Below are 23,320 nucleotides of genomic sequence, written 5' to 3'. Positions count from 1 at the left end.
TTGAAATGACTTATGTTGCCCAAATAGGTGAATTTAGGGTTGTACCTCTTCCTCACAGCTGTATTTGGGATCAGCAGGTTTTCTTTTTAGATGAATCAATTGGAGCACTTTTAGAAAACAAAATGAAGATATGATCCTGTCTCTGAGTCTCAGTGATCTCTTCTTAAAACTGTAGTAATAAACCTTATTTCCAGGGACAGTTATGAAGCTTAAATAAGATGACAGATGTGCAGGGGGCCCAGCATGGTTCTCAACTCTCAGTAATGCAATGTCATCTCCTTTCTCCTGGCACATCAGAGGTTCCCTTAGCCTTTGTAAAGGGTGGTAAGGATTAAATGGCTGAGCCTTTTTTTTTGGTGCCTATCTCATGGGGTTTCTCTGCTATGTGAAGGAATCACTTTCAGAATTATGGATTGGAATGGCTCTGGTTGGACATTGACTTTTCATCTGCTTTGCTGTATGCTTGGTCCTGGCTTCTGAGTGAAGACTACAGGTTCCATGGTGTTTCTGTGGAGTCAGATCATGAAACAGGAATGTAGAGCTCAGAAAAGTAAATGCAACATTTTCCCCCACAGCAAGGCTCTGTAGTCATTAATTGCTTAATAATAGAGAACGAAGGACTGTAAAGAGGTCCTTAACATTACAGGGCATATTTTATAGACTCCTATTTTGCCCTTTTTATATGTTGCTTTGTATTTCCTTCTTTTTGAGGGGGAGTGCAGGAATTTTATCATCTTCCCGAGGTGGCACTGATGCACTTCTCTAGACTTGCCCAAGCTCTGGGGGCCCATGTGTCCACCTCAGTCACCACGTCAGCACAAGGATCTCCAAGCTCCTTCTAGTTTTAATATCCTGATGTGTGTAGAGTGAACACTCAGTGAGTGTGAACTTGCTCATTCATTTATTCAGCACTTTTTGGAGGACTGCCCATAAATCAGATGCTCTGCTAAGCGCGGGCAAGTGGCAATAGACAGAATACACAGCCCAACTGGGGAGACCGACCACAGACAGAGCATTCACAATACGATTTCTAACATGTGCTGTGAGGAAGAGTAAAGGGTGCTAGGATGGGCACTAGTTTGGGAGACCTAATATATGTATTTAATAATTTTTAAATTTTTGTGAGTATATAGTAGGCGTATATATTTATGGGGTACATAAGATGTGTTGATATATGCATGCAATGTGTAATAATTGCATCGTGGAAAATGGGTATCCATCCCTCAAGCATTTATCCCTTGTGTTACAAACAGCCCAGTTACACTCTTAGGTATTTTTTAATGGAGACTGTGTTAGTCCGTTTTCATGCTGCTAATAAAGACATACCCGAGACTGGGAAGAAAAAGAGGTTTAATTGGACTTACAGTTCCACATGACTGGGGAGGCCTCAGAATCATGGCGGGAGGCAAAAGGCACTTCTTACATGGTGGCGGCAGGAGAAAATGAGGAAGAAGCAAAAGCAGAAACCCCTGATAAAACTATCAGATCTCGTGAGAGTTATTCACTACCACAAGAGTAGCACAGGAAAGACTATGCCCCCATGATTCAATTGCCTCCCCCTGGGTCCCTCCCACAACACGTGGGAATTCTGGGAGATACAATTCAAGTTGAGATTTGAATGGAGACACAGCCAAACCATATCAGAGACCTACTTGAGATTTGAGGGTGTGTGGTGCATCACTTTCCCTCGGTGAGATGCTTTGCCTGTGTTTCGACACTCACTGTGGCACTCACTCCTCTCTGGTTCTCCATGTGTCTTCCTAGATGTCACCCTCCACAGGCTCCGGTATTCCTGTCTGTCTATGCCACACGTCTCTGTGCCTTGACTTCTTTGAGTTGGTTATGACCTAGGTCTGGCTCCTTCACTGAATGAGTTTAATGTGTCTATTTTTACATCTGTATTAGAGTCATGATTTTGCCCTGTGTGGAAAATTATTTTTTAACATGTATCAAGGTAGAATTGCTTTAAAATCCCACTCATAGATTCAATGCAATCACTATCATAATTCCAATGGCATTTTTTACAGAAATAGAAAAAAAATTCTAAAATTTATGTGGAACCACAAAATATCCAAAATAGCCAGCAAAATTCTTGCTCAATTTTGAGCAATAATAAAGCTGGAAGCATCACACTGAACTGACTTCAAAATATGCTACAAAGCTATAGTAATCAAAACAGCATGACCTCAGCATGAAAACAGACACATTGACCAATGGAACAGGGTAGAGTGCCTAGAAACAAATCCACACGTTTACTGTCAGTTGATCTGTGACAAAGATGCTAAGAACCTTTGGGGAAAGGACAGCCTCTTCAATAAATGTACCAGGGAAACTGGATATCCATATGCACAATGAAACCAGACCCTTGTCTCATACAATATACAAAAATCAGACTGGGTGCCTGTAATCCCAGCATTTTGGGAGGCTGAGGCGGGTGGATCACTTAAGGTCAGGAGTTTGAGACCAGCCTGGCCAACATGGTGAAACCGCATCTCTACTAAAAATACAAAAATTGGTCGGATGTGGTAGCAGGTGCCTGTAATCCTAGCTACTCAGGAGGCCAAGGCAGGAGAATCACTTGAACCTGGGAGGCGGAGGTTGCAGTGAGCCGAGATCACACCACTGCACTCCAGCCTGGGTGACAGAGTGAGACTCCATCTCAAAAAAAAAAAAAAAAACAACGCACATTTGATTAAAGATTCAAGCATAAGACCTGAAACTATAAAACTATTAGAAGAAAACATAAGAAAAAAGCTTTGCAGTATTGGTCTGGCTAATGATTCCTTTTTATGTGACTCCAGAAAGCACAGAGAACAAAAGCAAAAATAAACAAATGAGATTGCATCAAACCAAAAAGCTTCTGCAGAACAGAAGAAACAATCAACAGAATAAAGAGAGAACATCCAGAATGGGAGGAGATATTTGGAAAGCATACAGCTGATAAGGGATTAATATCCAAAATATATAAGGAACTCAAACAACTGAGTAACAAGAAAACAACCAGATTAAACAATGAGCAAAGGGCCAGGTGCCGTGGCTCGCACCTATAATCCCAGCACTTCGGGAGGCTGAGGTGTCAGAGGATCACTTGAGGCCAGAAGTTCAAGAACAGGCTGGGCAACATAGTGAGACCCTGTCTCTACCAAAAAAATAAGAAAAATTAGCCAGGCGAGGTGGTGCACATCTGTAGTCCCACCTACGTGGGAGGCTGAGGCAGGAGGATTGCTTGAGCCCAGGAGTTTGAGGTTACAGTGAACCAAGGTCACACCACCGCACTCCAGCCTGGGTGACAGAGTGAGACTTTGTCTCTAAAATAAAAATAAAAAAAATAAAATGAGCAAAGGTCCTGAACTGAATAGACATTTCTCAAAAGAAGACATACAAATGGCCAACAGGTATATGAAAAAATGTTCAATATGACTAATTGGAGTGAGCTGTCAGGTCACACCTGTTAGAATGGCTGTCATCAGAAAGACAAAGGGTAAGTGCTGGTGAGGATGTGGAGAAAAGAGAACCCCGCACGCCACTGGTGGGAATGTGAATGGGTACGGCCATGGTGGATGACTTGATGGTTCCTCAAAAAATTAAAACTAGAACTAAGAAATGATCCAGCAGTCCCACTGCTGGGTATCTATCTAGAAGAAAGGAAATCAGTATTTCTCAGAGATGTCTGCACTCCCGTGTTCACAGTAGCCAAGATACAGAATCAACCTAAGCTTCCACTGATGTGCACGGATCAAGAAAATGTGGTAAATATACACCATGGAGTACTATCCAAGCTTAGAAAAGGGAGAAATCCTGTTGTTTGTGAACCTGCAGGACCTCATGGTAAGTGAAATAAGCCAGATACAGAAAGACAAATACCACATAATCTCACTGATGCCTGGCATCTGAACAAGTTGAACTCACTGAAGCAGAGTGGAATGGTGGTTACAAGGGGCTGGCAGATGGGTGGGGAGAGGGAATTGGGGAGTTTTTAATCAAAGGCTACAAAGATTCAGTTCTGCAGGCTGAATAAGTTCTGCAGGTCTAATGTAGAGCCCCAGGCGGGGGACTGTAGTTAACAGTACCATGTCATAGGCTTGAAATTGGCTAAGAGGGTAGAGTTTAAATGTTCTCTCTGCACACCCATGGTAACTATGTGCAGTGATAGATGTGTTAATTAGCTTAATAGGGGTAATCATTTCATAATGCATCAAAATATCATGTTGTACATCTTAAATATGTACAAATTTTGCTTGTCATTTATACCCCCAGTAAAGCTGAGAATAAAATAACAGCAAGTGTTCTGATTAAAAACAAAACAAAACTCGTCATCCTGCACGTTGTGCACATGTACCCTAAAACTTAAAGTATAATAATAATAAAATTAAAACAAAACAAAACAAAAACAAAACCAACAAACACCCTTATTATTTGGCAGTTCCTTCCCCAGGCTGTTTGCATCCTGTTCCTGCTGATAGTGGCCGCTGGTTACTGTCTCCGTGGGTGAGCATCTGGGGTCTCTGATTCCAGATGTGTGAAATGTGGACACAGATAGTGGGGAGAAAGAAATGCAACTGTGAGTACGTGTATGTGTGCATGGCATGTACGTGCATGTATGTGAGTGTGTGTGTGTGTGTGAGTGTGTGTGTGTGTGTGTGGCTTGACACTCTGCCTGGCACTTGAAGTAAACTCCCAGTCAGCTAGCACTTAGGGAAGTCCCTGGAAGGAACACTGACTTGGTTAAAGGGACCAGATCCAGTTGGTGCAGGGACGCTGAGGAAGCTGAGCCCCAGGCAGGCGAAGGACTCTGGCCCAGAGAATTCCACTAATACCAAGATTAGGGCAGGCAGTTCCCTGCTAACCTGGCTGCTTTTCCTGAAAAATGAGAAGTCAGAAGGAATGGAGGAAGTTTTAAATACTTTCCAAAGTAACATTGTCACTGGAACTCTTCTAGTGAATCTTGTGTTAATGAGAAGATAAGAACCTTTCAGGTGTGCCAGTGTGTGTTTTAAAGCTAAATCTGTTATATAAGTATATTTGCCTGTTTCTGTTGATATTGGAGTGTTAAAGAACATCTCTTTGAGTAATTTGGTTTTGTCATTGAACTATTTTTAGTAAATTCATGTCTGAAGAGTGACGTGATTTGAGAACTAAGCGTCTTATTGCTTTACATGCGTCATTTTTCCAGAAGCCTCGTAGTGAGCCACAGGTGGAACTACTTTACCTGCAGTTAATGATTTGAGTGGTTCATATGGCGTATGACACTTGCTTTATTTTTAGTTTATCCTTCAGATCATCGAGCAGAAACAACAGAAATGACACATGCAGATTTGGGTAAAAATGCATTGATGTGGCCGGGCATGGTGGCTCACGCCTGTAATCCCAGCACCTTGGGAGGCTGAGGTGGGCGGATCACCTGAGGTCAGGAGTTCAAGACCAGCCTGGCCACATGGTGATACCCCGTCTCTACTAACAATACAAAAAATTAGCCGGGCGTGGTAGCGGGCGCCTGTAATCACAGCTACTTGGGAGGCAGAGGCAGGAGACTCGCTTGAGCCTGGGAGGCAGAGGTTGCAGTGAGCTGAGATTGCACCATTGCACTCCAGCCTGGTCAACAAGAGTGAGACTCCATCTCAAAAACAAAAACAAAAACCAAAAACAAAAAATGCATTGATGTATGTTTAAATGTGAAAAACCCCTTTTCCTGGAATACTTCTCCTCTGCCTCATGTGTTGCAGTTCTGTTAATTGGAAATAGTTTTAGGTTTGGACTCTTATTTCAAAAAGGAAAAAAGCTTCATTTCGCGGGCAGGGGTTTGGATGGCTGTCGGTCACTATTTGCCAAGCAGTCCTGGTAGTTGAGTCTCTGGATGTAGACAGTCATTAAGCAGGACTGCAATACTGATTTTTATTTTATTACCAATATAAACTCTTGGATTTGCTAGACTAGAAAAGTAATCGTCCTCTTTTATGTTATAAAGCACAGCTATATTTTTGAATGCCCTTTAATTGTCATAGACTATTCAGAACAAAATTAAAGCAACTATAAATGCAAGCAACTACATTGGATTACTGAATTTGAATTATTAGCTTATTTAAAAAATAAGGTTACCTAATCACCTCCTTTCTTCCTGTGATTGATTAATTTGTCTTGAGGTTTTAGTTCTTTCTTCTGGCAGAAAAACATTACTATTGGAGGGGTACGATTGTTGTCAACTCCCACAGTCATATCCGGCTGCTGGATGTTGGCTCAGAGTATTTTCTTGGTACAATTGAGCAGAGTTTTCATGAGATTTTTCCTGGATGGCGACAGGTAACCATCGTGGGGCTCTCGCCTGGCCAGGGACAGTGGAGGAAGCTTGGTCTCAGAGTAAGAACGTGAGGGAAGTGCACAGCTGAGCACCCAGGACGGTTCTTTCACAGTCTCGCCCCTGCTGCCTTGCTGGGAGGTAACAGCCGTCCCCAGGGAGCTGGTTTTCTGGGAGTGGGTTCAGGCATTTTGCTCTTGATGCATATCTTGAGTTTTGGGTTTGCTCAGCCCTTCATTTCTTTTTCTTTTCTTTTCTCTCTTTTTTTTTTTTTCTGAGACAAGATCTCTCTCTGTCACCCAGGCTGGAGTGCAGTGGTGTGATCATAGCTCACTACAACCTCTGCCTCTTGGGCTCAGGTGATCCTCCCACCCCAGCGTCTGCAGTAGCTGGGACCACAGGGACGCACCACCATACCCTGCTAACTTTTGTATTTTTTGGAGACAAAGTCTCACCGTGTTGCCCAGGGTGGTCTTGGACTTCTGAGCTCAAGCAATCCTCCCTCCTCTGCCTCCCAAAGTACTGGGATTACAGGCATGAGCCACCGTGCCTGGACTATTTCTTTTAGATTAGGAAGCACCAACAGTCTTTTTTCTTTTTCTTTTCTTTTCGAGACAAGGTCATGCTCTGTCACCCAGGCTGGAATGCAGTGGTACAACCATGGCTCACTCCAGCCTTGACTTCCCAGGCTCAAGTAATCCTCCTGCCTCAGTCTCCCAAGTAGCTGGGCCTATAGGCGAACACCAGCATGCCCACTAATTTTTGTATTTTCTGTAGAGATGAGGTTTTGCCCTGTTGCCCAGACTGGTCTCCAACTCCTAGGCTGAAACTATCCGCCCAGCTTGGCCCTCATTCTTTTTTCTAACTCTTTTTTTCCTGACCCATCCTGGTGGAGGACCTGAAGCTAATAGTGTAGCATGGTTGTTGGGAGCAGGAACCCTGGACTCTGCTTGCTGGAGTTCAAGGCCTGCCTGTGCCATTTGCTGCCCACGTGACCAGGGCCTGGGGCTGCATGCTTGTCTCATCTGGGCTGGGGGTGACGCATTGCGCCCCACAGGGTCATGGGAGCTGAACCACTGAAGAGGCAATGCCTGCACATAGTGAGGGCTCGAGGGCGTCAGCTGTTTCTAAAAGCTGTTAATAGTGGCTGGACTCACTTTAGGAACCAGAATGTCATACATCCCAAGTCAGCGCCTGGCCCTGTTCTTCTGCTTGATTGAGGATGCAGCTCCTTATGTCTAGGAGTTGGTGTTGGTCCCACCCTGAGGTTGGTCTGTCTATGATGAGACACTTTCCTCTTCATGAGTTTAGTGGCAGCTTCCTCTTCAAGGCGCGGACAATTGATGGCTTCTTTGGCTGGACAAATCATTCGTTTTTCTTTGATATCTTTTTCAGTGGTTACTGCCTCTTTCTTCTCACATTTCTGAAGAAGGACAGTGAACTGGACAACTTCTTGTTGTGTAAATTGTGTTAGAGGGCATTGCTTATTCCTTATACTGGTGGCATTAGGTTGACATAAAAACAGTGAAGCGGCCGGGCGTGGTAGCTCATGCCTGTAATCCCAGCACCGTGGGAGGCCAATGTGGGAGGACTGCTTGAGCGCTGGAGTTCAAGACCAACCTGGGCAATAATAGTGAGACCCCATCTGTACCAAAAATAAAAATAAAATAAAAATAAAAGTTACCCAGGCGTAGTGGCATGAGCCTGTAGTCCCAGCTACTTGGGAGTCTAAGGCAGAGGATTGTTTGAACCTGGGAGGTCACAGCTGCAATGAGCTACGATTGCACCACTGCACTCCAGCCTGGGTGACAGAGCGAGACCCTGTCTCAAAAAAAAAAAAAAAACACTTGGACACAGGAAGGGGAACATCACACACCAGGGCCTGTTGTGGGGTGGGGGGGGGGAGGGAAAGCATTAGGAGGTATACCTAATGTAAATGATGAGTTAATGGGTGCAGCACACCAACGTGGCACATGTATACATATGTAACGAACCTGCACGTTGTGCACATGTACCCTAGAACTTAAAGTATAATAAAAAATTAAAAATAATTCCCATTTAAAAAAAAGTACAAGTAAAATAAACATAAAAACAATACCCCCACCCCCCAAAAAGAAGCCATTTTAGATATTCCTGTGCATGTGATTTCTGTGAGCTGTGACTTGTTTCGGGAAGCGAGCAGTTCTGCTGACGGGCTTGGAGGTGGCCCTGCCTCCTCCTCTCTGAACTCTGGTTGTCTGAGTTCAGTGTTCTCTGGCCTATCCTCACTGACTTCTCCTTTAGTGGGGTTCACTGAAGTTCATCATCATCTTGATTCTTCCAGCATTCCTCGGGGAGAGGAAGTGGGGAGGCAGCGGAAGCAGAAGCTTCTCTTGGCTGCCTGACTCTCCCATGGACCTTGGTGAGAGGAGACGTCATTCTTCCTGACTTTCGGTGCCTGTCTAGGGGGAGGCCATCCACCTGCCGCCCAGTCCATGCTTTAGTAGGGGTCTGAGTCACCAAGTTCCACAAAGTGGGGGGCTTCAAACAGCAGAAGCTCATCCTCTCCCCATCTTGGAGGTGGGGTCTGAACTGGCGTCGGCAGGGCCATGCGCCTTGGGAGGCTCCAGGGAGAGGCTGTTCCCGCCACTCTCCAGCTCCTGACTGGTGCTGGCTGTCCTTGCCTGCGGAGCTGTGGCTCTCATCTCTGCCTCTGTTTCCCCATGGTCTCCTCCCTGGGGTCTGCCTTCACATCGTCTTCGCCCCTGTGTCTCTGGGTGTCTTCTCTAATAAGGACACCAGTTAGATTGGATTAAGGGTCTGCCATACTCCACGTGGTCACATTTTAGCTAATCACTTCTGCAGAGACCCTGTTTGCAAATGAGGCCACGTTCACGGGTGCCAGAGATGAAGACTTGAACATATATTTTTGAACCCAAAATAATACATTTATGATTCCATTTTTAAACAGAAAGTGGTGTTTCCTGCCCTCTGGTTCACCTTCAAGGAGAGAAATGAAATCCATTTCTGTGTTTAAAGGCCCTGCGCGGCCGGAGCTTCGGGTACTGCTGCTGGGCTGAGAGCACGGAGAGCACGGTGTGGTCCAGTGGGCGCTCAGCAGCGCTGGTCCAGCCACTGCGTGGAAGGCCTGGGCCCAGCGTACCGGGTGTGTGCGGTGCTTCATGGCTGCCTGTGAAAAGTTAGTCACTGCACAGGCATTTAATGGAAGGGCCCAAGCTGTGAGGCACTCAGAGCAGGCAGGAGGAGGAGAGGTGGAATCTAGGGAATGGGCTCCAATCTCGCCAGTAGAGTCTCTGAGCCTTGACTTGTAGATCTGCGAAAATGGAAAACAGAGACTTCCCAGGGTGGTTTAAGTGTCCATGAAGACGTGACCCACGAAGTGGTTGTATGAATTAGCCTCATGTGTTATTTATTCATTTCTGTAACTTCACATCTCCTTCATGCCTGTTCTGAGTAGCCCGTGAGCGTCTGCTGTGGTCCAGGAACTATACCTGGTGTTCAGGGTGGGTTCGGGTTGGGGGTCTCCGGCTCTGAGCAGAGTCTGCTCTGTGCCGTCCAGCATGGTAGCCACTGGCCACACGTGGCTTGGACTTAGAGATGTGGCTAGTTCTAGGTGAGATGTGTGCTTTTCAAAACAAGGAAGAATTCTGAATTTAAATTCCTCATTACATTCTCCATCTCCCTGCCAATAAAAGATGTTCCTGGGCTGGGCACGGTGGCTCAGGCCTGTAATCCCAGCACTTTAGAAGGGCGAAGCGGGGGGATCACTTGAACTCAGGAGTTTGAGACCAGGCTGGGCAACTTAATGAGACCTCATTTCTACTAAAAATTAAAAAATTAGCCAGGCGTGGTGGTACACGCCTGTAGTCCCACCTGCTTGGGAGGCTGAGGTGGGAGGATCGCTTGAGCCCAGGAGGATGAGGTTGCAGTGAGCCATGATTGAGCCACTGCACTCCAGCCTGGGTGACAGAGCGAGACCCTGTTTCTATTTTTAAAAAAAAAAATGTTGCTGGATATGTCTTCTGCTCTTCGTTTTGGAAATCATATTTTTCCTATTTTACTGTTTAGTTGTTGAACAGCTGGCAGGAGAGGACTTGTGCATTTATGGTGAGGTCCAGTTTTGTGGAGTTCACACTCTTTTGAAGCCTGCTGGGAAGCCCCCCGGGGTGCACAGTAGAGGGTGTTCATATTGGATCAGCATTTGGAAAGATAACGGCCGGGGGAAGGAACCCTCAAGGAAGAAGTGGCCAGTTTGGGTCAAAGTGATCCTTGCAGTTTTCTGAAAAGCCCCTGTCATGCTGCTTCCCCTGCCCTGGACATTTGTTTGGCTGAGGGGCAAGGCAGGGGTTGGGGCGTGGTCGGCACCCTTGACCGGCACACCTGTACATCGCGGTGGCAGCACCTCTTTGTTTGTGGGGGCTCGGCCTCAGGGGACAGCCTGAAAATGGGGGAGCTGTACAGGCCTCTCTGGAGAGCCTCAGCTTTGCAGACAGCCTCCATCCCAGGGAAGCAAGTGAGCAGTCCATGTGAATAAGGCAGCCAGGCTTCCCCAGAGAAACAGACCCGACAGAGCGTGTATGAGCTCAGGCAAGGTTGCTCTGTTGCTGTCTGGGGGCTGAATTCCTTCGTCTCTGGAAGAGCTCAGTCTTTACTTCTCAGGCCCTCAGCTGATTAGATGAGGCCTGCCGCCTCGCAGGGGGCCGTCTGCTCTGTCACATCCACTGATGTAAATGCTGATCCCACCCAACAAACACCTTCCCACCCATGTCCAGGCTAGCGCAGGACCAAACTGCTGGGCACCAGGGCCCGACCACATACAGTTCCCCATCACGGTGGGTGGAGGCTGGCAAGCCCATTGGCTCTCTGGAGGCTTTGGTGCATGTGGGTTCTGGGGGGTGGGCCTGCCCACTGCGTGGGGCCCTTGCTTGCTAGCTCTCCACTTTCCATGTACTGGTGGGGGCAGGTGTGTCCAGCCAGGCCCTGTGCTGGCTCCAGGCAGCCCAGCTCCATTCATGCACCCGGGGACTCTTGTGGGCCCTCCTTACTGCACTAAAATCAACAAGCAATTGAATACAGTGTTGGTTATAGTAGTCAATTATTTATTCTTTTCTAATGCTCCTGAGGGGATAGTTGCTTCCACATCTCACTCACTCTTTGCGAGGCAGGGTCTTGCTCTGCTGCCCGGGCTAGAGTGCAGTGGCACTATCACAGCTCACTGCAGCCCAACCTCCTGGGCTTAAGTGATCCTCCTGCCTCAGCCTCCTCAGAGTAGCTGGGACTACAGGCACATACCACCATACCCAGCTAATTTTAAAAATTCTTTTTGTAGAGATAGGACTCACTGTGTCACCCAGGCTGGTCTCAAACTCAGAGGCTCAAGGGATCCTCCCACCTCAGCCTTCTGAAGTGCTGGGATTACAGGTATGAACCACTGTGCCTGGCCTCCACACACCATTATTTAACCAAGTTCACTATCAGATAGTTTAAAAAAACAAACCTAGAGGGAATGTAGATCATGCCTGTGGATGGAGATGGTCCCATGACTCTAAACTTTAGCCAAAACTCATCAACTTTACAAAATAGAACTAAAATAACCTTTTGGCTCGTATTTGTGGATGCAACCTGCAAACACTGGAGAAAGCATGTAGTGGTATTTTTGAACAGTCTCTGACGGGAAGTATGTCACAGCTCCTCTAGGCTGCGCTGCTGCTGGTGCCATTGCTGGAGTTGCTTATTTTGCTCCCATCTCTGGTCTGGGAATATGCACTTTTCCTTTCCTCAGGTTGTCACATTGATGTTTTGTGAGCTCCCTGCCAGGGGGCTGTCGGATCTGGCAAGGCAGAGAACTCATCTTAAAAGTTTCCCTTCTCTGCTGGGCACAGTGGCTCATGCCTGTGACCGCAGCACTTTGGGAGGCCAAGTTGGGAATATAGCATGAGCCCAGGAGTTCAAGACCAGCCTGGGCAGCATAGTAAATCCCCATCTCTACACAAACATAAAAGAAATTAGCTGGGTGTAGTGGTATGCACCTGTGGTCCCAGCTACTCGGGAGGCGGAGGTGGGAGGAACACTTAAGCCCAGAAGACGGAGGCTGCATTGAGCCATGATCGTACCACTGCACTTCACAGAGCAAGACTCTGTCTCAAAAAAATAATAATTAAATAAAATAGGCTGGGCGTGGTGCCTCGTGCCTGTAATCCCAGCATTTTGGGAGTCCAAGGTGGGTGGATCACTTGAGGTCAGGAGTTTGAGACCAGCCTGGCCAACATGGTGAAACCCTGTCCCTACTAATAATACAAAAATTAGCTGGGCATGGTGGTATGTGCCTGTAATCCCAGCTACTAGGGAGGCTTAGGCAGGAGAATTGCTTGAACCCTGGACGTGGAGTTTGCAGTGAGCTGAGATTGCATCACTGCACTCCAGCCTGGCCAACAGAGCAAGACTGTCTCAAAAAAAAAAAAAATAAATAATGAAAGTTCCTGTTGTCTCAGTGTTTGCATTTCCTGGTAGGGCTCACTTTTCAATGAATTGAAATACCAAGCTTTCTAATTCTTACATTTCAATAGCTGCCTTTTTCTTTCCCACTTTCACTGGGTAAATTGCTGATTTTCACTCCTGGTGCACGTGGTATTCACCTGGGGAGCTTTTAAAGCTGATACAAATGCCAGCCCCACTCTTGATCCTGGCAGCTGGGTCAGGGTCTGAGCATCAGTATTTTTTAAGTCTCCCCGCTGCATGCTTAAGATGTGAGCCAAGAGTGTCTGTGGCTTCTGATGGCTGTCTCAACCCACTCTCTTATTTAAACCATGAGTGAAAATGACACGACACTTGGGGTAGAAGCCTGGCTGTGTTTGGCTTTTGGAAGGTTGAAGAGTGAAATGGAAAGCACTTGGGCAGTTTTCGGTTCTGCAACAGCGGATCGGGATTACTGTGGGTGCTGACTTCCCTTCCCCTTGTGCCTGAACCCTGGGCCATGTCAGCTCCACTGATCTGGCAACATCCGGAGCACCCCCAGGACCAGGGAGAAGGTCGTCATCTGAGAATAAGAAACATAGAAGATTGGTCCACTGCAAAAGCGCCCAGTCGGCCCCAGGAGGTAGGGTGTAAATGGAGGGATGATGAGACCCCGGACATGGGCAGCCCTGGGACGGTGACGTCCATCCTTAGGTTTGGGAGGAATCTCACGATTTATGGAACAAACACTTCTATTATAGGGCCTAATATGCTGGGTACAGCTCCAGGCAGTTTACCTGTGTGCAGATTCTGGTTTCTCAGCCACCCTTTGGCAGGTGTGACCCACATTTTAGTGACAGGGAAACTGAGGTACCGCATGTCTAAGTGACTTGCCCAAGGTCACACGGTGGGGATTTGAATGTAGTCTGTCTCTAGAGTGGGGGCTGTTTACCAGAATGCTCTGCAGTCCCTGCCCAGCGAATTAGCCGGCACTTCCAGGATAGTTCTCTGCACAAAATTTGGAGCTCCTGGGAAGGTGGCTGCACTCTGCAAATGCCTGTGCTCTGTGGGATCACAGGGTGGAGGCAGGCTTTTCTCCTGCCCAACAGCCCACCTCAAAGGGGCCCTAGGCCCCTTCCTCTGCTTCCGGGGGTGGTTAGACCAGACTCCCTGGGGTGCCTGTCGCCAGCACGTTTGTCAGGGCTCCACCGCTCCTGTGTCTGTTGCCCACCTCCTTCTCCATCTGTGCCTCAGTTTCTCCTTCTGTAAAACATGGGAAAGGGAAGCCTGCATAAGCATAATAAACCCTGAGGACTCACACTGTGCTGGCCATGCTTCTTCCCATCGCTAATGCAGTGCTTCCTGTCCTTGATAGGGGACGGGATCGTGGAAGTTAACAGCTCATTCCCTGCTATAAATTACCGAGTCCTGTTCTGGCTTCCATTTCTCTTGTTTGGACAGAACTTAAACCTCATAAAGTGAGTGGAATTAGCTCTTTAGGCGAACAGACACAATTGTGTTTTTAGATCTGTAAATTCGAGAAACAAACCTGGTGGGACCTGCCTCCTGAGGGCCCTGTGTAGAGGTGGGGCGGGTGGGACCTACTTCTCCAGGGACCTGTGTCTGTGTAGAGGTGGGGTGGGTGGGACCTGCCTCCCCAGGGCCCTGTGTAGAGGTGTGGTGGGTGGGACCTACTTCCCCAGGGTCCTGTGTCTGTGTAGAGGTGGGGTGGTGGGACCTACTTCCCCAGGGACCTGTGTCTGTGTAGAGGTGTGGTGGGTGGGACCTACTTCCCCAGGGTCCTGTGTCTGTGTAGAGGTGGGGTGGGTGGGACCTGCCTCCCCAGGGCCCTGTGTAGAGGTGTGGTGGGTGGGACCTACTTCCCCAGGGACCTGTGTCTGTGTAGAGGTGGGGTGGGTGGGACCTGTCTCCCCAGGGCCCTGTGTAGAGGTGTGGTGGGTGGGACCTGCCTCCCCAGGGCCCTGTGTAGAGGTGTGGTGGGTGGGACCTACTTCCCCAGGGACCTGTGTCTGTGTAGAGGTGGGGTGGGTGGGACCTGCCTCCCCAGGGCCCTGTGTAGAGGTGGGGTGGGTGGGACCTGCCTCCCCAGGGCCCTGTGTAGAGGTGGGGTGGGTGGGACCTGCCTCCCCAGGGCCCTGTGTAGAGGTGTGGTGGGTGGGACCTGCCTCCCCAGGGCCCTGTGTAGAGGTGTGGTGGGTGGGACCTACTTCCCCAGGGCCCTGTGTAGAGGTGTGGTGGGTGGGACCTACTTCCCCAGGGACCTGTGTCTGTGTAGAGGTGGGGTGGGTGGGACCTACTTCCCCAGGGCCCTGTGTAGAGGTGTGGTGGGTGGGACCTGCCTCCCCAGGGCCCTGTGTAGAGGTGTGGTGGGTGGGACCTACTTCCCCAGGGCCCTGTGTAGAGGTGTGGTGGGTGGGACCTACTTCCCCAGGGTCCCGTGTCTGTGTAGAGGTGGGGCGGGTGGGACCTACTTCCCCAGGGTCCTGTGTCTGTGTAGAGGTAGAGTGGGTGGGACCTGCCTCCCCAGGGCCCTGTCTGCAGTGAGCAGGGCGTCTTCATTTCTGGCTGCTCTGGACTCACAGTTACAGTCCTGGTCAGTTTTGCTGCATTTCAGTAGTTTGTCCAACAGTGTGGCTGATCAGACTTTGGAGGCGTTCTTACAGATTCAGGTTTCCTTCACCACCAGGGGTAATTGACGTTTTCGTCTATATGTGTTGGTGACAAAGCTTAGCAGATCACTTATGGATTTGCTACATAGACGAGTAATAATTCCTGGGCAAGTTGAACGTAGAGCCCCAGGCTCCGGTCACTCACCCATCCTCCCATCTGCTTGGCCAGAAGACAGCCCAGGCAAAAAGGCGGGAGAGTCTGGCAGAAGGCTGGGCTCCTTCCTCAGGCTTGAACCCGTGCCCCCAGCCCTGATGATGTCAGGCTGGTGTTAGTAGTGGCCACACAGGCTTGGCAGCCTGGCTCCGTTCACCAGACCAGGGTTGGCAGCTCACCGACCCTTGGCTGCGCTGGTTGAATTTGAACCAATTTGTGATTTTTCTCTTTTGCCCTGTTTCTGGGGCAGCCTGGGGCTCTGGCATCCCCAGAAATGGACCTAAGACTGTTTATTTCTCCAGGAAAGTCCAAGTAAACCAGCAGAACTCTCAGCGCTTTGGCTTCAGGATTGGTACTGAGGGACTCCGGTCTGGGGGAGAAGGCAAGAGAGATAGAGATGCCTGATCCTGTCTCCAGGGAGAGGGACTTTGAAGTACTCCGTTTAAGTCCATACTTGTAGACAGGAAATCAATACTCTGAGAGATACAGGGGCTGACATGTGTATGGGGTTGGCAGCAGGGGGCTGACGGCCCTGCTCAGAGCACATTCACAAACTTCCAGAAAATGCATGAGGGTCCTTGGATTCAAATACACTGTGAGTCTGTCAAAACCAAGTGCAAAAGGTCAAGTTGTAGTGACACCATTTTATCTTCATTGTCTTATGTTCACTGTCATGCCTTAAATACCAGAGCCCCTACTCAAATTCAATTAGGATTAAATTCAGAACTTCTGTTCCCTGCGGGACTGGCCCTTCTTGGTGTGGACAATGCGCTCATTGAGAGCAGCCTGACTCTTCCATTAGCAATCCTAAAAGCTATACATTATCTCCAAAGCAGTAGTATTTTAGAATTTCAAATATGAAAACTGCTTGCTTGTAAATTCTTTAGCTGGGGCAACTGCATTTAATTGGTTTGCATTCATTAATGGGTAGATAACAGATTATAGGGTTCAAGCAAGAATTCTTACTTTTTTCTGGCTAGCATTTGTGATTCTTCAGTTCCTACTTCCTTTCATTACTAAGGTCTTTCCTTTTATATTATTATTTCCTTTTTTAGTTTTTTAAAGGCAAATCAGACGTTTTTATCTGGAATGGAAAACTATTTTAGGCATAGGCATCAACACGGTTCTCCCTTTGGCCCTAGTGAACTATGTAACAGAGACTTGAAAAACATTCTTCCAGGGTAGCTGGAATGCCCCTGACTCCACATTCCCACAGTCACACTCTTGTGAAATCTGGTGGGTAGAAGCTGATGACGTTTTTAGCTCACGTAAAAACCTCATGATGCCTGGACTGTTATCTATGGGATTAGTGTCCCTGAAACAAAAGTCTTAGTACTGTGATCATGACGAAGAAGCATTTTTCTTTCTTTTCTGTTTTTTTTTTTTTTTTTTGAGATGGAGTTTCACTCTTGTCCAGGCTGGAGTGCAGTGGCGCTAGCTCAGCTCACCGCAACCTCCGCCTCCCAGGTTCAAGCAATTCTCCTGCCTCAGCCTCCTGAGTAGCTGGGATTATAGGCACGTGCCACCACGCCTGGCTAATTTTGTATTTTTAGTAGAGACGGGTTTTCTCTGTGTTGGTCAGGTTGGTCTCGAACTCCTGAACTCAGGTGATCCGCCCACCCTGGCGTCCCAAAGTGCTGGGATTCCAGGCATGAGTCTCCGGCCTTTTTCTTTTCTTTATTATTACCATTTTAAATTTATTTTAGAGATGGGGTCTCACTCTGTTGCTCAGGCTGGAGTGCACTGGCATGATCATAGCTCACTGCAGCCTCGAACTCCTTGGCTCAAGCAATCTTTCCTCCTCAGCCTCCCGAGTAGCTGGGACTACAGGCATGCGTCACCATGCCTGGCTAATTAAAGTATATATATGTTTGTAGAGATAGGAGCCTTGCTATGTTGCCCAAGCTGGTGTCCAACTCCTGGCCTCAAGCAATCCTCCTGCCCTAGCCTTTTCTTTTTTAAGCTAATGCCTGCTGTATTGGGTTTTAAAGGCTCTTGATCATCATCTTCTGTAGTGGGAGAATGACTGTGGATTCCAGGGACACTGTTTGGTTTCTGCCTGCTGGGGTCCAGTCCAGCTTGACTGGAAACGGATTGACTTCTCAGTCTGAAGCTGACTCCTGGTAGGCATGTGGAAGGGAGGAATGTTGCCCTTCAGGTGCTGAATTCCAGAGCACAAGCTGCTTGCCAACAGGGTGGCTCTGTTGCCCAAACGACAGCTTTCCCAGGCTGGCTTTTCCCAGAAGAGGGAGGTGACCCGGGTAGCTCTCGCACTTTGACCCTCAGACTGGCAGCAGGGCACATTCTTCTGACTCCTACCAGAGCTGGTCTGGGCTCAGCTCCCAGCTCGCTTTCCCTCCACATCCCCGAAGGGCACACTGTCGGCTTTGCTGAAGGGGGAGCTGGAGCCCACGCTCGGGGCCTGGGAAACCACAGTGGGCAGTAGACAGGTCTGTCTGGCTCATCTCACAGGACATGAGTGTGTGTCTCTGTGGGCGCCTCTCTCCAGGGTTGCCCAAGGGGTGACCAGCCTGCCTCAAAATCTAGGCAGCATCACCTAGCAAGGTTTGAGAACTTGGTGTCATCAGAATGTGGCCATTTCAGAAAGATTGCGGATGGGAATGGGATGAAATTTGGTTGTGCTTCTTGGCTATTTGGCTCTAAACAGTGGTTTATTGGCAAAGGACAGTCTGCCTTAGAGAGCCACATGTGTGCAGGTGTCGTGCGTTCAGTCCATGCTCCAAAGCCCCACAGACCAAGGGTCCTTAACTTCATTTGTGTGAAGGCCCTCTCGGCCCCTGAGGGGTATGAGCTCAGGACCCCTTCTCAGAACACTGTGCCCAAGTGCATGCAGTCACATACAAAGGTAACCAGCTATCCTTAAATACAGTCGTCTAGAGCCTTTTAAAATTATGGTTGATATGTGGTTCATGGTCGACATATTAATGAATGAAGGCGTGACCAGTCTGAAGGGTCGTGGGCATCACTCTGGAGTGTCTGAGGCGTCTGGCATGTGGATGGAAGCACCTGCTGGCCCTGTTGGTGATGAGTGCCCCTTACCGCCATTTCTGCAGTTTACTGCCAATATTTATGGTGAAAGGAAATGGTAAATTTCAGATAGAGGGTGGTGAAAACAAAGATGACATTTTTCTCCCCCATTCAAGGTCGTGGACCCTGTGAATTTGGTTTATGACCCCAGTGGTTAAGAGCCCTTGCTACTGGTCGACACTGTCCACACACTCAGGGGAAGTTGCTCTCAAAGTGACATGGGACCATTTATAATTTAGAAGCTGCCAATGATGGGCCACTGTTGCATTTTGGTTTGCCTAAATGTGATCTTTAGAAAATTTTGAATTAGTTTTGAATGCTTAAAACTTGGGAGATTAAAATCCACATTGTTAGCTTCTTTTTAAAAAATCAGAACCAGGCTTACTTTTCCCAGGTGAGGGATTGGAATGGGGCCTGGACACTCCCTGGGTGCCACCTCTCTCTGCGCCAACGCCCCAGCAGCCTCATTCTTGTTCAGAGGCACTTGACCTTGCGTTCTGAGCTCGAGAGTGGAGGCCAGTGCTGTTAGTCAGTCGTTCCCAGCTCTCCCTCCTCTTGGTCTAAGGGCATGGCCCGGGAGGCCACACATGCCCCAGGGAGGAGGGGGAGGAGCTGGCCTGCAGCAGGCGCTATGGGAGCTTCCAGGCCTGTCTGCAGAGGCTCCTTGGGATGGCGTCTGAGCACAGGTATCAGTCTCACTCCTCTTCGAAAGAGTGCCCCCGGCAGGTGTGGTCGGGAGCAGGTGCTTTGTGGTTGGAAGATCTCACTTGGGGTTTGCTTGTTGGTGATTGAAACAAATTCATCACCTTCCTGCCAGCAGGGAGGGCCCATGCCATGCGCAGCCTGCTCGGTCCGCGAGAGGCAGGTGGGGGCCAAGGTGCATGCTGCTGCCTCTCCCACAGCTGCTTCCTGAGAGCTCATCCCCCCAGTGCGGCAGATGTGCCCAACGATTAAAAGCACGCCAAGGCCTGGAGGACATACCAGCAGGCGTGCTCGGCTCAGCCCTCCCTGCTGGGGGCTCTCACCTGCTGCGTGCACTGCACCTGTCCCACGAACACCTGCCTTGGCCAGATCTGCTCCCCTTGTGGGAGTCTGTCCTCCACATCTGAGTATGCAGAAAGCTTGTGCTACAGACAGGGGTTCAGAATTCTGCCAGAAAGTTCCTAGGTAGCCCTTGAGTGGACTGGCAGGGAGCCGCCTGCTGGTGGGGAGGTGAGCGGGCCCCCTTGGGGATCTGTGCACTGTTGGTGGGATAGAAAGGTGGTCCTGGGACAGATGTTGGGAACAGGACAGTATGGATGTGCAGGTGTTACCTGTGGGGAGTGTATCTGACCCGGGTTGATTTGATTAGATGACTGCATTGTAAAAGTACACAGGGACCGGGACCTTTTAATCCTCCTTTTTAGCCATCAATTCGGGGGTCTCTGCGTTTAAATGTAGGACGGTGGCGGGTGTTCCAGTGTCCTGGCCCAGCCTCCCTCAAGCGCTGCTGTGCCTGACTCCCCCACACTTCAGTCTCCTCGTGGAAAGTGTGTGTGCCCGCATCGACCTTGTGAGGCTGAAGTGCTGGGGGCACAGGGAGGGCAGAGGCCCACACTCCAGGCACTGCAGGGGTGCATGCCAGCTGGCCCTGTTCCCCGCCAGACCCAGTGACAGACAGCACCTTGTCAGTAGCCAATGTGTTGACGTTGAGCTGTGTCCCAAGGGTTTGATCTCGACCTGGAAATGTTTTGGGAGCAGGTTCCTGGCTTGCCTGCAATTGCCCGCACCTCTGTCTGTTTTAAACCTGGAGGGCAGGCGGGGCTGCGGCACCCATAAGAAGTGCGAATGCTGGGGCCTGGCTCCTCAGGGATTCCGATTCCAGTGAGGGAGGGGAGATGTCCACTGTGTCCTAAAAATATCGTGAGCACTGCAGGGTGCTGTGTGATTCTGGGCAGATAAGTGCAGGTGTGGTTTACAACCCCTGTTATGAACTCAGAAGCCCTCCCTGTAGTACCTCCTGGGCAGGGCAGCAAGGGCAGCACAGGGCAGCTGGGAGTGCCCAGGGGGTGTAAAGGAGGAGGGTGAAGGGACATGGGCACACTTTGCTTTCAGAGTTTGCCTTCCTGAGTCAGCTTCTATCTCAGCAAGGGCCTTGGCAGTCGCTGCTTTTTTCTGGACATCAGTTCTTGATTCCTTCCATCTCCAGCCACGGCTGGGGCCATGACTCCGTTAGAGTTGGTGCTTGAAGGCAGGGAGGGCTGTGTGAATGCCTGAGGCCCGTTCTTCCTGAACATGCTTGGATTCGATTTCCCATCTACTCTGGGCACCCAACAGCTTGTTTTCTCGAGGGGCCGCCTGCTCTGGGGATGGTGCCCATGGGTGGCACATTCTCTATCAACTATGTTTAAGCGTTTCATCCTGTGTGTGTTGCCCTAAAAATAAACATCCCTGTGGGACACTCCCTTGCAGTGTGGCTGGTGGCTATGTTCTGAGATGAGAGATAACCACTCTTTCTGTCCCTCTTTTCCCACCAGGGCGGGAGCAGTTCCATGGCCTGGGCTCCATGTACTGCCGGGGGGCGGCCGCCATCATCCTCACCTATGATGTGAATCACCGGCAGAGCCTGGTGGAGCTGGAGGACCGGTTCCTGGGCCTGACAGACACAGCCAGCAAAGACTGCCTCTTCGCCATCGTGGGGAACAAAGTGGACCTCACTGAGGAGGGGGCCTTGGTGGGCCAGGAGAAGGAAGAGTGCAGTCCCAATATGGAGGCCGAGGACTGTGTCTCCCCCAGGGCACCTAAGCAGGTGCATCTGGAGGATGCGGTGGCCCTTTATAAAAAGATCCTCAAGTACAAGATGCTGGATGAGCAGGACGTGCCGGCCGCTGAGCAAATGTGCTTTGAGACCAGCGCCAAGACCGGCTACAATGTGGACCTCCTGTTTGAGACCCTGTTTGACCTGGTGGTGCCAATGATCTTACAGCAGAGAGCTGAGAGGCCGTCACACACAGTGGATATATCCAGTCATAAGCCACCCAAGAGGACCAGATCTGGGTGTTGTGCCTGACTTTCGAGGGCCTCCTGGACTCAGACTGTGCATGTGGGAAGGGGTCTGACCAGGCAAGCTGTGATCTGAAAGGAGCAAGGAACACCAAGGAATTATTTTCCGGAATGACACACGCAGCAGAATGTTGGAGTGGAAATGATGGCTGGCTATGAAGAGGAGGTCAACGTGTGTGGTCTCCTCGGTCTCTGTCAGAGGGGTGGGGAGGTGGGGAAACAGGAATCCTCTGCAAAGCCCAATCTGCAGAGTTGAGACCCCTGGCGCTCTCTGCCCCGCTGCCTGGCACTGGTCCTTTGCAGCCAGCCTCCAATGGCCCCCTCGCCCTTGCACAGGCAGAAGCCTGCGTCTGCACCTGCACCTCTGACCCTTTCAGCACCCTGGGTTGTTACCACATCTTACAACTTTGACATTTCTTGTTCTCAAGTGTTTCCTTCACTGTAAGTTGTCTTTGGTCCTCCCACTTGGTACTTGTATCTTGATGCTTTATAATCCTGACTCTCGACATGTTCATTTATACAAAATCAGGAATAACTTTGTTTTTATACTGATTGCAGCAGTGTTGGCTACATGTATTATTAAAGAGGACTTTTGGAAAAACTTAGGTATTGAGACTGAACTGACTTCATTTGCACCCCCAGTCCCAGGGACTTTTTGTGGGGTAGGGTGGGGGGTGCTGGGGAGATGGCTGCGAACTTGAGATACGTCTCTCTTTCTGCAGAAGCTCTGTGAAATCCTTACCAATTGCAGAATATTTAGATTGGCCCATCTGCCTAGTTTTCTTGATGACTTGAATTCCAATAATAGTAGCAAAGCTAAAAGCTCTGGTTCTGCTGAAGTCTGGGGCATCTAAGCACCCAGGTCTCTGAGTCAGAAACCCCCTTCGGGTCTGCTGCTGCTGGCCGTGGGGTGGCTGCTTTATTGGAAGATGTCAGACAGAGATGCCAGGAGACAGCAGATTTGTTTTCCCAGAAATGTGACTGAACGAAAGCAGGTCGGGGTCGGGGCTGTTTGTTGGGAGGCAATGTGGGGCGGATGGCACTGGGCAGTGGGTTTCATGAGTGCTGTTTTCTTTCTTTCTTTCTTTTTTTTTGTTGTGATAGGATCTTGCTCTGTCACCAGGTTGGAGTGCAGTGGTGTGATCTTAGCTCACTGCAGACCGTACCTCCCGGGTTCAAGTGATCCTCCCGACTCAGCCTCCCAACATGCTGGGATTACAGGGGTGCTCTGTTTTCTGGGGAGCTGTTCATAATTTGCTGAAGGCCTGTGCTCTCTGGTTTCTGGGCTGCTGCAGGCCTAACTTCTCTGCTCCTGTGGAGTGAGTGCTTTCAGGCAAGGAAGGGAGCTTGGACCCCAGGAGGAAGCACTGAGGCAACCCCTGCGATTGCAGGTCCTCAGCCCCCCTAAGATGTGGTTTCGGAGTTTAAAACTTCAGTTTCGCAACCGCAGCCCATTGAGAAGTGAACGCAAATCAGCCTGACTCGTGACTTTTTATTGACTTGGCTGAATAGACCACTGAAGGGACAGAAGTTATATTTATTTTCTATAAAGTGCATCTTTGCTAGTGACCCATCTAGGAAATATGCTAATCAAAAAGACCTTGGAATCTTTTTTTTTTTTTTTTTTTTTTTTTTTTTTGA

At 49.2% G+C, this 23,320-nt stretch overlaps 1 protein-coding gene across 2 annotated transcripts in view; it reads left to right on the top strand.

Annotated features, from left to right (window-relative positions):
- RAB20 (RAB20, member RAS oncogene family) overlaps positions 1 to 22,284 on the top strand; it is a 37,517-nt gene extending 15,233 nt beyond the window's left edge. Inside the window, exons 1-2 of one of the 2 annotated variants that reach the window (XM_063715041.1) lie at positions 4,053 to 4,561; positions 21,154 to 22,284. In XM_063715041.1, the coding sequence (XP_063571111.1) occupies positions 4,516 to 4,561; positions 21,154 to 21,686 (579 nt within the window). In that variant the 5' untranslated portion in view covers positions 4,053 to 4,515 and the 3' untranslated portion in view covers positions 21,687 to 22,284. Of the gene's footprint in view, positions 1 to 4,052; positions 4,562 to 21,153 lie in introns of those variants that run through there. The other variant, XM_002824425.6, reaches the window with a different exon arrangement.
- Positions 22,285 to 23,320: the final 1,036 nt, after the last annotated feature.

This window comes from Pongo abelii, chromosome 14 (assembly GCF_028885655.2).
Source record: "Pongo abelii isolate AG06213 chromosome 14, NHGRI_mPonAbe1-v2.0_pri, whole genome shotgun sequence".
Taxonomy (NCBI): Eukaryota; Metazoa; Chordata; class Mammalia; order Primates; family Hominidae; genus Pongo; species Pongo abelii.
This window is presented reverse-complemented; position numbering and strand designations above follow the sequence as displayed.